Source organism: Mytilus trossulus, chromosome 1 (assembly GCF_036588685.1).
Source record: "Mytilus trossulus isolate FHL-02 chromosome 1, PNRI_Mtr1.1.1.hap1, whole genome shotgun sequence".
Taxonomy (NCBI): domain Eukaryota; kingdom Metazoa; phylum Mollusca; class Bivalvia; order Mytilida; family Mytilidae; genus Mytilus; species Mytilus trossulus.
The window spans coordinates 94,653,032-94,668,151 of NC_086373.1; the positions used below are offsets into that span (position 1 = coordinate 94,653,032).

Below are 15,120 nucleotides of genomic sequence, written 5' to 3' on the forward strand. Positions count from 1 at the left end.
TGAAAGTTCAAAGTAGGTGTCAGAATGAAAATATTACCACTTTACTGTCAAACTGCTGACCAAAACTAAAATCATTCTGCCCAGTAGTACCTGAGAAAAGACTGATGAAACTATTTCTTTGTCTCTTGTTTGTGAAATTGACAATTAATTTCATAGTTTACAGTATTATACCATACAGTGGATTATTTTCTTGTGTGTTAAATTTACTGATTTTCATTGAATAAGGTATGTGAATCATTTTGGCGGTAATCATTTTGCAAATTCAAAATTTTTATCAATACCTTTGCATATGCACAATAAAATTGAGGGAATTTATTTTAGCAATATTGTACTATCTATTTACACCACACGAATATGACCCCCTATACAGTAAGAGATGTCAAGCACTTCTTGTAAGATCAGATAAAATTGATAACAGAATGATATAGTTTACCTTCATCAACGACAGTTAGGTTTTCTACATTTTTCATTACTCCTTCTATCATGACATCGACTCCTGCCACTCTCAGTTCACCTTGTAGAGTTACCTCCCCTCCATGATAAACAGATAAATCATTGGGAAGTTTTCCAGTACCTATATATAAGGATTGGTTGTATCCTATGTGGACGTGACCTGTCCTGTCTCCATCAATAGCCTCTACAAGTAGATCTATCCTAGACTTTGTGTTTGATGGTTTCACTACAGCAAGCTGGGCCTGACGATAGATCTGAAGTTCTTCCAGAACAATTTGTGTGTCATTCTTGGTCTCTATAACAAAGTCAGGGTATTTCACTGGAATAATCCAAGCCACACCACCACCTTGTGTGAAGTTGTTGTACACTTCTGTCAGGTTTCTTAATGGGTTTTTAGGACCTCTGCCATGGTTGTCCACAAAGAGAGTCCTGTTGGAGACAAATTTGGTCATGTCTTGGTTTTCTATTGGTAGTTTGTGAACATATATAGTACCAGGTCCACCATTTTCCCCTCCACTACCACTTGTCCCACCAACTGACTTAAATGTGCCTATGGATTGATCAAAAATATAATGAATAGACGAAATGAAAGGCAGATGTATAAAAGAATTTCAGTACAATAGGTATACATTTTCATCAAGAAAAATTTATCAGGAAATAACAGTAGTAAATCAGACAGAGAACAACTGAACAGAGTTAAAATTCTGAGGTCACATTCATATCTTCCTTGAGATTATAAAGAAAAATATTTATCACACTTTATAAAGGTTTTTTTTTAATATTTTGTTAAATTTGCCAATGAAATAGATGCTATATCCCTTCTCTGTTGTAACATTTGATATAATAGAATTCATTTCCTGCACCAATTAAAAAGTTACTTACCAACAAAGAAATCATACACATAGTACAGTGCAACACGACCGCCTCCTCCTCCTCCGCCATTAACCTGACTACCATCATAGCCATTCCCTCCTGAAGAGTCAATGGTTCCATCTCCATCTATAGTCCATGTGTTGATGAAGATACTGCCGCCACTTCCACCACCAGCTCTGTAAGACTTCCAGTTACCTCCCTTAGCAGTGAGAAACCCATCCATAGTTAAAGTATGGCTGACTTTTACCTCTAGTCTACCACCTCCCCTACCACCTATGTGAGGGAACATGGAATGTCCACCATCCTTTCCAAAGGTTGTTGGTTGTAGATATGACCCATGACCTGCACCAACTGTATTCTGACCTTGACCTTGACCTCCATTACCACCATGGCCACCACCAGAACTTCCAGCTGTGCTAGAGGAGCCTTTACCAATTCCTGAAAATTATCATCTTGTTTATTAAAAATACAAAAGTATTGATTATTTTTTGTTTCTTAAGGAACACTCTGAAAATGAAACTACCAGACTGGACTATATATCTTTATGATTGAATATTTTTCAAAATGCTTCGTGATTTTATTCTGTACAAAGTGTGTATTCTAATAGCAACTTTAAGATCTACATCAATGTAACATGAGATGCCCTCTCCATTAAACTGTGCAAAAAAAAATTCAAAAAAAATCAGTGAACAAAAAAAAGTGAGTGATGATACCAAAGAGAGACTGTGTTAGTTATGTAAAATATTTTAAACGCAATATTAAAATAATTCATACCCAAAGAAACATTAGATTGTTTTCTAATTTTTGGTTTGGTTGTTGTCTCTTTGTTGTCTCACCATTTCTATTAGTTTCAATGGATATAAATAATTTGATGAACAATATAGCTTGTAAACTGAAACCAATTATAATACAACTTCACTATACATGTAATACAGTACAATAATGTCATCAACACCAACCTATTTCTCTTTCAAACTCTGGTACCCCCTCATCTACTGTCAGCTCACCATACGGTTCTATTGTAATGTTGGTGTACGTTAATTTCAGATCATTGGAGAATAGCTGGAAGATAATAAAACAAGTTTAATTATACAAAAATACAAAAACAACAAGAGGCTGTCACAATGACAGCAAACTGGATTTATTAACATTTATTTGTATCCTGCCAATATCACAAGAACCATAACTGATGAACCATAAAGTAAAAATCGTCAATATCAAATTCGACCTCCATTTTGTCATCAGTATCAACATATTAAAATTTAAAAAGCTTAGGTTGAATGGTTCATGAGTAAATGCACGGACACAACTGGAAAAGCCATTTTTCAATCTTTCAAGAACCATAACTCCTGAACAGTAAAAGTCAAAATCGTCTTTATTGAACTTGACCTCCATTTTGTCATCAGTAACAACATATTAAAATTTGGGAAGCTTTGGTTGAACAGTTTATGCGTAAATGCACGGACACGACTGGAAATGTCTTTTTTCAATCTTTGAAGAACCATAACTCCTGAACGGTAAAAGTCAAAATCGTCATTATTGAACCTGACCTCCATTTTGTCATCAGTAACAACATATTAAAATTTGGGAAGCTTTGGTTGAACAGTTCATGGGTAAATGCACGGACACGACTGGAAATGCCATTTTTCAATCTTTCAAGAACCATAACTCTTGAACGGTAAAAGTCAAAATTGTCATTATTGAACTTGACCTTCATTTTGTTGTCTGTAACAACATATTAAAATTTGAAAAGCTTTGGTTGAACGGTTCATAGGTAAATTCACGGACAATATTTGGTTGCCGCCCGCCCGGCTGCCTGGCCACCCACTGTACATCCCCAAATCAATAACAGACATTTTTGTCACAAAAATCGAGTTAAAAATCCTAACCTAAAACAATTATCATGTTTTTTTGTTGGTTTTTTTTATTTATCAATTGGATTTTTAAGGGGGAAACCATATGTGATTTTAAAGTAACTTTATTTTCTGGTCCAATTTTCTTGCATTTGAAAACCAGCAATTTAACCTTATACATAAAAACCTTTACTGCTGAAGAACTGTATATTTTCTTTCCTGTTCATTGTTTTTAAAAGCAAGGAACCCAGAAAAAACGGTAACATTCTACATTTTTTTAAATCCAGTGGAAATCTAGTATTAAATCACCACAAATAAATGTTTTCTCCTTTAAATGTAAATACCCTTTTTTATTATGCCACCTTTCTTTACTTTTATAGAGCATATGAGCTATTACCTTAGATCCACTTCTGACTGTAAGAGTGGTTCCCTGTAATGTTGTTAACGCCTCGCTGTCTGTCAGCACATTCACTTCTCCAAATGTTTTTATATCTAGGTGATCAATCATATTAGTTGTGGGCTGATAGTGGTCAATTGTTAGGCTACAATAGGCATTAACAGTAACATTGTCCATCACTTCAAAATGGCCTGAAATAAAGAACAAAATTTCTCTCAAAGTTTCATTGAAATCCATTGAGTTATAATAAGAAAACAAAGGTTAATATAACATAATATTAATCTACAAGTATACATGACAAAAACTGATAACTTTAGGTAGATCAACATCATAAAAGAACAGATTTGTATGTGAATAATCTATGGAGGGAAACTAGATGATGGGAATACACATCATGGTGGAACATGTCTATGTAAACCATCTATAGATGAGAAAACTGCAGGATGAGCATACCCGTAGCCAGGGGGGTTCAGACAAACCCCCCTTGAAAACAAATAAGCACTGCTAAAGTCAATGATCTGTTCAAAATGTGACTGTTAAAGTCGAGTTTGTGAGTCCAATGAACCCCCCCCCCCACCCCCCCCCCCCATCCCCCACCCCTGGTAATTCCTGCCTACGGGCCAGATGAGAAAGAATACATACCTTTGATGTACAGATTTGTATGTCTACAATCTATAGATGGTGGGAGATGAGAAAGAATACACACCTTTGATGTACAGATCTATATGTCTACAATCTATAGATGGTGGGAGATGAGAAAGAATACACACCTTTGATGTACAGATCTATATGTCTACAATCTATAGATGGTGGGAGATGAGAAAGAATACACACCTTTGATGTACAGATCTATATGTCTACAATCTATAGATTGTGGGAGATGAGAAAGAATACACACCTTTGATGTACAGATCTATATGTCTACAATCTATAGATGGAGGGAGATGAGAAAGAATACACACCTTTGATGTACAGATCTATATGTCTACAATCTATAGATGGTGGGAGATGGAGTTCTGAATCTCTCTGTGTAAGCACGCTGAACTCCATCAAAGCTCTGTCAAGGTCAGTTTTAAAACTCTGACTTGGTCTTACAGTCACTCTCCCGGTGTTGTCACCACTGATATCATGTACAAACAATGCTGCATTGTCATCTGTCATCTCTAAGGAGCCACCACCTTTAATTGTCAACTACAAAATAATCATGTTCAGATTAAACTTGTATACAGAAAAACATAAGGTTGACAGTTATTATCAAAATAAACCTTAAACATATCACTCTTAACATCCTTTTTTACCATTTTGTTTGCAAAATCATATTGGCAAATATATGTTTTTGCTTAATCTTAGTGTTCTTTTTTTGGCACTAAATGTTAAATTGCCAAATATTGTAGTTCACATTATTGTGTAATTATGCTATTTACATGCATATGGTTTAAAACAATCATAACTTTGTGAATTATTGATAGATGGACCCAGAAACAATATCAATGACAATTAATTCTCTTGAATGTTTAAATAATCAATCACTCACCTTTATCAATGTAAAGCTTGCTACATAAAATATACTTAAAAAAAAGACCCCAAAATATTCAAGTTTTATTAATGTCCCTTGTCAAAACCCATTTCTATTTTTCCTAAGATATTAACAGTTTAACTACCGGTATACCTTTTCAAATTCATACACAGATTTCTGATCTTCACTGTGAATAATATAGCCAGCTCCAGGTGAGTTGGAATAAACATCCTGTTGATTAGAACTAGGGTTCTCACTTAGATAAATCTCAAATTCTGCTAGCCCAGCATAGATAGAGGTAGCTTGCAAATGGATGTAGATCTGGAATATAAAACAAAGCTAACAATTTTGAATAGAATGCTGGTATTGGGGATTAAAAAAAAAATCAAAATATCACAAGAGACCATCTTTAATCATTTCAATATTTATTTATTGTCTTAATTACTCCAATAAAAATATTGAAACTATTCTTGAAGATAAAGTACATGTATTTCTGTATCATATATAGGATCCTAACTATCTTAATGGGATTACAAACAAAAAATCAAAAAAATCTTTAAACATCACAAGTTTTATCTTAAAATATTGAAACTACTGGGTCCCTTTTAAATTTTATAAACATTTATATGTTCAGATTGCATGGAAATACCTCAAAATCAAGGAGCTACTCATTTACCAACATATACTGTTCTCATTTAAATATTTTAGTTCTTTGCTATACATATTTATTTGATTTTGTTCTTTAAATATGTCTATTTATTTGTTAAGACGGAAGACTGTACCTTGTCTACATAATCTTGAACAACCACTTTTCCATAATGATCAGCATTACTTTGTGTATCACAGCCTATTGTATCTATATAACCATTGGTACGGTCTACTTCAGTTGTACTGTTTGTAGTCTTTATGTAGTAGTTACTCCTTAAAGAACTGCAACACGAAAAATAAACATAATATTTAAATTCGATATACAGGCCTAGGTCGTTTTACCGTATTTCAAAAGGTCTTAATATAAACATAAATCAGAAGGCTTCAATTTGAAAAGTTTTAGAAATTAAGATGTTTCTGGCTCATATATAACAAGATAATACACATTATCATGCCAAGTAGTAATGAAAAGCATCAGAAAACAAGAAACAGGTGTCTGACTGATCCAAAAATGCACACACATTTTAACTCATCCAGCTGTAAACCATATAGTCTTCTTTTCAGAAGTTCCAAAGAAAAGTGTGAAAGAATTAGTTTGTTTGATGAACATAGAAAACCAACAGACGGACAAAGTAAATATAATGTATTCACCTCTCTAGAAGTGGGGATAAAATTTCAAACTCAAAGTTTAATCTCATTTATGAACACCATGGATAAAATCTTAGATAGTAAAAATAAAGTATGAAGGAGGATTATATCGATAGTTGAAAAATTGTGAGATGGTCCACATACAAAGAATGATGGAAAGTTATCAATAAACTTGCCTGGAACACAATGGAAAAACTCTGAGATGGTCCACATATAAAGTATGAGGGAAGGTCACAGTGATGGTTGGTGTTTTATCACTACTGAGATATCCTGTTGAACTGCTACCATCAGTAATCCTGTGTAGATGGTAGTTTTTATATACATTGACATCAGTCACAATCAATATGTTGTTATATGTGTAGTATCCAGAACTAACATCCCATCCATATGCCAAATACAATACTTCTGATTCTTCAATTTGTTCTGATTTTGTGTAACCAGAATTGTCTATAATCAGATCTCTCACAGGATGTGTAGAATTAGTCTGATCCTCTAGGTAGACTGTTCCTGATCCTCCATACCCTGATAGACCATGGCCACCGTAGACTAAGTATTCTCCAGTGAAGTGGTTTTCTCTACTGTGGTAGAGAGCCATCCTGCCACCTCCACCACAACCACCATTTGAGCTTCCTATAAAATATTGTGTCAGGTCATACTTTATTTCTCAAAGTTTCTCAAGTGAACAGAAAAGTTAAAATAATGAAACCATGTAATTTGCTTCAGTAAATTAGATCTCACAACTGAAAATTGATAATTAAATTTTTTAAGGCATTTTATTTTTCAAAGATGTGAGCATTCACACTTTTTTAAATTAGAGTGTGATAATCATGCATTACATGATAGAAGGGAATGTTTTTAATATGTGCAATATAAAATGTTAGAATCAATTTAAACTTGTTTAAGGAGGCTCGAGGGTATAAAAATTTAAGGAAAAAAATAAACATTTGTTTTTCATTTCAAATTTTATTTGTTACCTTTTGTAGTTGTTACTTATCATATGGTACAAAAATCATTCAAAACAAACAATCCGTGTTGGCCCCAGATGACTTTTAAAATGTATACATCATTGAAAAAGTTCCAAATTAACTCCCTTTAGTGAAAAAATGCCATTTTTTGGCTTTAAAATTGAAATATCTTTTTTTATCTCATCGGTGACCTATTTTTTTTAATATAATTTCAATATAAGCTGTACTTAAACTAAATTATTGTAAAATTTGAGCGATTTCTGTAATAAATTTCTTTTTTTTATTTCGATATTACCTTTATTTCTCCTATTACTTTAACAGAAAAAAAAAACACCTTTACAAAAATGTATGCTTCTTTCAAAGGCAGATTGTGAGCGCAAATGAACAGTGACTTCACTTTTTTATTTTAATTTTCTATTAACTATAAGATCAAGTTCATTTATAGAAAAATATAGAGAAATCCAATATAAATGATTTAGACCTGCAAACCCCCTTAAACAAGTAACTGCTGTGATAATAAATAATGGTCAGCTTTTCCATACCTGCCCCTCCAAATGTTTCTATACTGCCTGCTCCATCTAGATGTCCCACTACAACATAGATACTACCTCCAGCCCCAGCCCCTCCTGTGGTACCTCCTCCTTTCTCTCCATTAGAGTGAAGTCTTCCTTCAACTCTCAGCTCATCAGATATATACATGTGGATTATTCCTGTTTAAGTGAAAATTAGTTTTCAAGTTTTTATCATAGATGATGAAATTATTAGTATTTTCCTACACTACTAAAAGACAAATTGTTTTTCAATTGCATTTTTTAATTCAAATGGGGTATGTATATGTCTGAATTCCATGTTCTTTTTATCTTAAGGAAGGTTTTTTCTTTGATATTATTTAATTTGAATTATGTCCAGTTGCAAAAACAAGTATGTGTCCCTAGCACACAGATGCCCCATCTGCACTATCGTTTTCTATGTTCAGTGAAAATGGGATCAAATCTCTAATTTGGCTAAAATTAGAAGGATCATATCATAGGGAACATGTTTACAAAGTTTCAAGTTTATTGGACTTCATCAAAAACTACCTCTACCAAAAACTTCAACCTGAATTGAGACGAACGGACGGACACACAGACCAGAAAATAATAAATAGGGCATAAAAAATGTTTGCCTCTTTCTACACAAAAGGTTTATATGATTTTATGAAGCAAAATTTTCAATAAATTAAAGTTATATCCTTTAAAGCACATACAATGTCTTCCCCTGAACCCTAACTTACCTCCACCTCTGCCTCCATCACCATTAGAACCAGTCCCACCTCCACTTCCCATCTCACTGGGTATGTATATAGAATCATAGGCCAGTGCAGAATAATATCCTCTATAAGATCTTCCTCCTCTGCCTCCGTGACCTCCCCCTGAGGCCCCAGCATGATAAGACTTGGCTAAACCTGCTCCTGGTCCTATATCTCCAGCATGTCCAGTAAAATCAGCATGGAAATCACCTTTAAAAAATTAAGACTGAGTTCAATATGTAAATTTACTTTTAACTTTTAAAAATTAAAAAAAAAAAACACATGTAAATATGTTGTAGTCCTTGAAAGCAAAATGGGCATAGAATATGCATAAATAAATAGAAAATTTTAGCATTTAGACTAAGTAATGAATCCAGCAGTACACTGTATTGTGTAAATAATATTTCTCTTTTTAAACACATCAAAATTCAACCACAAAATCTGTTTCAAAACCCTAAATTGGCCTATATATCGAACAGTTCAATTCATAATGAATGTATGTACTAATTTTCAAGTTGATTTGACCATTTACTAACTTAAACCCAATTTAACCTATGATAAACCAATATTTTTGATGTGGGAGGGACAGACAGATGGAAAACATAATGGCTCTTTACCATAGTAGGCTGGATATATATACCTGAAAGATCAATGGTGACATTGACAGCATGGAGTTCAAGGTGATTAGTTCTGACATAACCATTTCCATTGACAAGGACCCTAACTACTGTGATATTGATGACCTTTTCTGCAGTCAATGGTTCAAATTTTCCTCCAGCTTTTACAGAAATATTGGTTAATTGTAATGATCCTTCTGACAAGCCCTCAGTGTTAGCATATGACCATATATAAAGTTCTCCTTCATTTTCCACTGAGATATCATCCAAGCCTATGATTGTACCATTTATTTCTGCCCATACTTCTCTCATTGCTATTCTTTCTGGTATCTCTAGGAAACTGTATCTGTATAAAGCATAATTCATACAAACTTATTTATAATGCAATGAAAGGTTATCAGAAGAATACCAATATTCACGGATTTCATAGTTAGTAAAAGAACAGAGTTCAAATGTCCTCACCTTTGCACATATAAAACATATCTAAGCTTGGCAATAACTAAAAAAGAAATCAACCCAGTATGGAAACTTTTGACTGGATCATAAAACTAGAGGCTCTAAAGAGCCTGTGTCGCTCACCTTGGTATATATATATATGTGAATTAAACAAAGGAAGCAGACAGTTCATGACAAAATTGTGTTTAGGTGATTGTGATGTGTTTGTACATCTTACTTTACTGAACATTCTTGCTGCTTACAATTATCTCTATCTATAATGAACTTGTCTGTGTAGTTTCTGTGAAAAATGTTAGTAAAAATTTACAAATTTTATGAAAATTCTTTAAAATTGATTATAAAGGACAATAACTTCTTTTGGTCATTTTGGTCATTTTGACTTATTTTTTAGTCTTAAATTGCTGTACATTATTGCTGTTTACAGTTTATCTCCATCTATAATAATATTCAAGATAATAACCAAAAACAGTAAAATTTCCTTAAAATTACCAATTTAGGGGCAGCAACCCAACAAATGGTTGTCTGATTCAACTGAAAATTTCAGGGCAGATAGATCTTGACCTGATAAACAATTTAACCCCTGTCAGATTTGCTCTAAATGCTTTGGTTTTTGAGTTATAAGCCAAAAACTGCATTTAACCCCTATGTTCTATTTTTAGCCCTTGCGGCCATCTTGGTTGGTTTGCCCGGTCACAAAATACAATTTTCAAACTAGATAGCCTAATAATGATTCTGGCTATGTTTGGTAAAATTTGGCCCAGTAGTTTCAGAGGAGAAGATTTTTGTAAAAGTTAACTAAGATTTACGAAAAATGGTTAAAAATTGACTATAAAGGGCAATAACTCCTAAAGGGGTCAACTGACCATTTTGGTCATGTTAACTTATTTGTAATTCTTACTTTGCTGAACATTATTGCTGTTTACAGTTTATCTCCATCTATAATCATATTCAAAATAATAACCAAAAACAGTAAAATTTCCTTAAAATTACCAATTTAGGGGCAGCAACCTAACAAATGATTGTCTGATTCATCTGAAAATTTCAAGGCAGACAGATCTTGACCTGATAAACAATTTTACCCCATGTCAGATTTGCTCTAAATGCTTTGGTTTTTGAGTTATAATTTATGTTCCCTCATGTTAACTCTTCTAGAAATATTTTATCTGCATTGATTTTCAAACTCATCCAATACATTACTGATATAAACCTATGATACAAGTTGATAAAAGTCTGGCAAAAATAGTACATGTGAATGTGCTAATAAGACTGGAGAGGTAGAGGCATGGACGCCCACAAATCTACATATATATCAAAATATGATATTCAGACATATTTAATTCATTAAAGATACATTTAAGATACAACAAAATTCACACTATTTACCTGTAGCACATAATATTGATAGGCATATATGTGTCAACATTTTTAAATCCAAATGTCTGTCTTTTCCCAGCATGCAACACTCCTGTTGTATCACCAATTAGATATTCCACTCTGATATCAATATCTTGTACAGATGTATTACTAAGTATTGCTACATGTGCATTCCCCTGCAGCACAACAGTATCAAATTTATACTGAGGGTCATCATGGTACAGCCAGGTTATACCACCTGATTGACTGATATCGTCATACACACCATTCAACAAGTTACGGCGGTCTCCATGTTGGATATTAGCTGCTCTGGGGTAGGCATGACCATTGTTGTCAACTGTAAGCTTTTTGTTGATAGGCATTTTATTTGTAGCATTGAACAATTCTTCATATTTTGTTCCCGCACCACCACTTTCAAAGTTGCTGATACCTGTAAAATTCATCACAAATTTTTCAAATCAAAATTTACAGATTTGTACACACAATTCAGTAATAATCTCAGCAGTACTATTACAAAACTTACTTCTTACTTTAGCTCAAATTAATAAGAAAGCTTATCAACATGAAAGTAAAAAGAAACTTTTATTAAGTCAGAATTTACTAACCAAATGAAAACTACAGAGTGTCTTAAGAAGTCATTCTCAGAAACTTATAATATTTGATGTTTGTGAATGAGTGTCTCTGATGAATAAGTGTCTGTGACGTAAGCATTTATACCACATTGCTTATTTATAAGTGTCAGTTAGCATTCTGAAAAAAAACTACCTCCGTAAGCTTTCAGTGTAATGTTGAGTTTATTGGTATTGCTAGACTGTATAGAGATCCTTCCACCACTTCCTCCCCCTCCTTGACCATTGCCATTGCCTCCATTTGCTGTTATTAGACCGTGTCCTACAACCTCGTCACAAACAATCCATACACTGCCTCCAGATCCTCCTCCTATATAATAATTAAATGTCAAATGAAGTAACTACTGGCTGATATAATACCTCCCCTTGTCAAAAGGGCCAAATAAAAAGTTTTTAAGAAGTTTTCTTTTAGACCAATTAAATGGTTAGATACTACACTGATAAAATTATATTTATATATATATGTACCATTTAGTAAGAAAGTCAGTCATTGAGGGTATCAACTGTTCAGTAGCTAGTACTATAGGTCTTTCTTTTTGTTAAAGTTCAAATTAAGTACAGTGGGGTGCGCATATTTGCCGGGGACACAATTTCGCCATTTTATAATTTTGAGGTGTAAATACTTCAAATGATGGCTTATGCCGGTAACTTAAAAAAATTGAAACAAATATGATTATTTTTTAAACTACGACAAAATTGCGGCACTTACTGCAATGGACCAAAAAACAGGCAACAATTTTCGGCCAATTTCCTGAATGAAAAACATGATTTGAAAGAAGTATTTCTTAGTAAAAGTTTTGACTGATTGCCCTAAATTTCAGTTTTGTACACCTTAAAAATGTCTGCTATTGCCATCTATAATGAAATTGATTTGTAAAACAATGTTTTAAGCTGTAGTTTTGGGGGTTTAAATAGATATATAAAATCGGCGAATATGTGTCCCCCATTGACAAAACATAAGGCAAATTCAAACACTCTTTAATCTAACTTTTAAGATGATTATTTTAAAACAAACACGTTTTCAAGCTTAAGAATATTTTGCATTTGAAGTTATCTTCATATAGAAATATCAGTTTACTTCAAAAACGTATAGACCTGAACATAAACTGAAGAAAACATGGAAAGATAAGTCGTAAATGAGCACCCCACTCTACATGTATCTGCATGAAAAGTAATAATGCAACTGTTAAAATTTAGATATTTTGGATGAGTTGTTTAGTTATTTTTGATTTTGATGACTTTTAGAAAAATGCACATCTAACAAGACATTGAAGTCAGTATCATATTTACCTTTACACAGGTTAGATGTGAATTTAGGAAAATCAGTAAAGACATTCACAATTTTTGTGTGACATTTTTTTTTCTTGTGGGAAAACCTGGTATTTTTGTGAAATAATATACAATTTTAATATCACACAAACCAGCATTTGCTCCTAGCTGATTCTCTGGTGGTTGTCCATCAACAGTTATCTCCCCATCAATATCAACATGTCTTCCTGTCAAGTGAATCCTGCCACCACTTACACCACCAATGTGGCCTCGCACCAAAGTATTACGATGAGTGCTGTCACCAAAGTACAGAGAATCTGAAATGATTTTATACTCAGAAGTCATGAGTTATACCTGCATTTTGATGTTGTCTATTGAAATTAGTAATGTATATTAAGGTGGTACCTAACACTATAGGGAGATAACTCTGTAAAGTCAGCTAAACATTTTAATTACGATGTGTTGTAAAGGGAATATTAAGCTTCTCAGTGATGAAAATTAGTGTTTGTCATATTTCAATCATAAATTTTTAAAGTGAATTTTCCTTTTAGTTCAATATTTTGATATTTTAGTTTTAATTATAATTGATGGGGTTATTTCTCTTGGTTTATTTTTAATAATGCAATCTAAATTATCTCCCTTTAACATTGTACAAGTAGGAAACCATCAGACAAGTATTTTATTCGAAGGTTATGAGTTTGTAGAGTTCTAAGTTTATTTCTTCTCTCACAGTGTCTATTAAAAACACAATATAAGCCTCATGATGATGATGCAGAGATGGACAGAGAGATGTATAGATGGATTCTTATAGAACTCCCTCCCTAAACTTTAAGGAGCACAGAAATACTTAGTATCAATTAACCACAAATGCACAATTACAAAACAAAAACAGGAAATCTGTACTGCTGACAAAGTCTTTTTTAAATCACTAATCTTTTTTATATCACTAATCTTTCATAAATAAAAAAAAAGTTTCAGATAAAATTCTTATTGTTCCAAATTTGTGGTAATTAGAATCCTACCTCTATAATTGCCGTATCCTCCTGGGCTACCATATTTAACTGGTGTGTAAATAGAATCATATCCTTGTCCTACAGTATAGGCATCAGAACCATGTCCACCACTGCCACCGTGGCCACCACCACTTCCTCCTGTGAGAGATCCTTTAAATAAATGCAAAACTATTTATCATTCATGCTTGTTACTGTGATAATTCTTTTGTGAGTCAAAAACCTTTGGCCAATAATGTACAATTAAAAGATATTTTCAAGATGATGCTGTTTTTTACTAAATTAACTGCCCGGTAGATAAATAATTATCAAATTAGTGCACTACATCCATTTTAAAGAAACTAGAGGCTCTAAAGAGCCTGTGTCGCTCACCTTGGTATATGTGAATATTCAACAAAGGACACAGATAGATTTGTGACAAAATTGTGTTTTGGTGATGGTGATGTGTTTGTAGATCTAACTTTACTGAACATTCTTGCTGCATACAAATATCCCCATCTATAATGATTGGCCCAGTAGTTTCAGTTGAAAATGTTAGTAAAAATTTACAAATTTTATGAAAATTGTTAAAAATTGACAATCTGTTTGTCTGAAATTTTCAGGGCAGATAGATCTTGACCTGATAAACAATTTAACCCCATGCCAGTTTTGCTCTTAATGCTTTTGTTTTCGAGTTATAAGCCAAAAACTGCATTTTACCCCATGTTCTATTTTTAGCCATGGTGGCCATCTTGGTTGGTTGACCGGGTCACCAGACACAATTTTTAAACTAGATACCCCAATGATGGTTGTGGCTAAGTTTGGTTTAATTTGGCCCGGTAGTTTCAGAGGAGAAGATTTTTGTAAAAGATTACTAAGATTTACGAATAATGGTTAAAAATTGACAATAAAGGGCAATAACTCCTAAAGGGGTCATTTGACCATTTCGGTCATGTTGACTTATTTGTAAATCTTATTTTGCTGAACATTATTGCTGTTTACAGTTTATCTCTATCTATAATATTATTCAAGATAATAACCAAAAACAGCAAAATTTCCTTAAAATTACCAATTTAGGGGTAGCAACCCAACAAGAGGTTGTTCGATTCATCTGAAATTTTCAGGGCAGATAGATCTTGATCTGA

General features: G+C 33.1%; 1 protein-coding gene across 1 annotated transcript in view; it reads right to left on the reverse strand.

The window, feature by feature from the left end:
- The window catches only part of LOC134704886 (uncharacterized), a 158,710-nt gene that overhangs the window by 89,204 nt on the left and 54,386 nt on the right, over positions 1-15,120 (reverse strand). The window contains exons 37-51 of the mRNA XM_063563671.1: positions 14,009-14,149; positions 13,139-13,303; positions 11,854-12,027; positions 11,098-11,518; positions 9,282-9,604; positions 8,627-8,851; positions 7,896-8,063; positions 6,565-7,018; positions 5,875-6,022; positions 5,246-5,413; positions 4,539-4,767; positions 3,577-3,767; positions 2,286-2,388; positions 1,336-1,764; positions 434-1,003 (exon numbers count right to left, since the gene is read on the reverse strand). Of these exons, the coding sequence (XP_063419741.1) occupies positions 434-1,003; positions 1,336-1,764; positions 2,286-2,388; positions 3,577-3,767; positions 4,539-4,767; positions 5,246-5,413; positions 5,875-6,022; positions 6,565-7,018; positions 7,896-8,063; positions 8,627-8,851; positions 9,282-9,604; positions 11,098-11,518; positions 11,854-12,027; positions 13,139-13,303; positions 14,009-14,149 (3,909 nt within the window). The remainder of the gene's footprint in view (positions 1-433; positions 1,004-1,335; positions 1,765-2,285; positions 2,389-3,576; positions 3,768-4,538; positions 4,768-5,245; positions 5,414-5,874; positions 6,023-6,564; positions 7,019-7,895; positions 8,064-8,626; positions 8,852-9,281; positions 9,605-11,097; positions 11,519-11,853; positions 12,028-13,138; positions 13,304-14,008; positions 14,150-15,120) is intronic.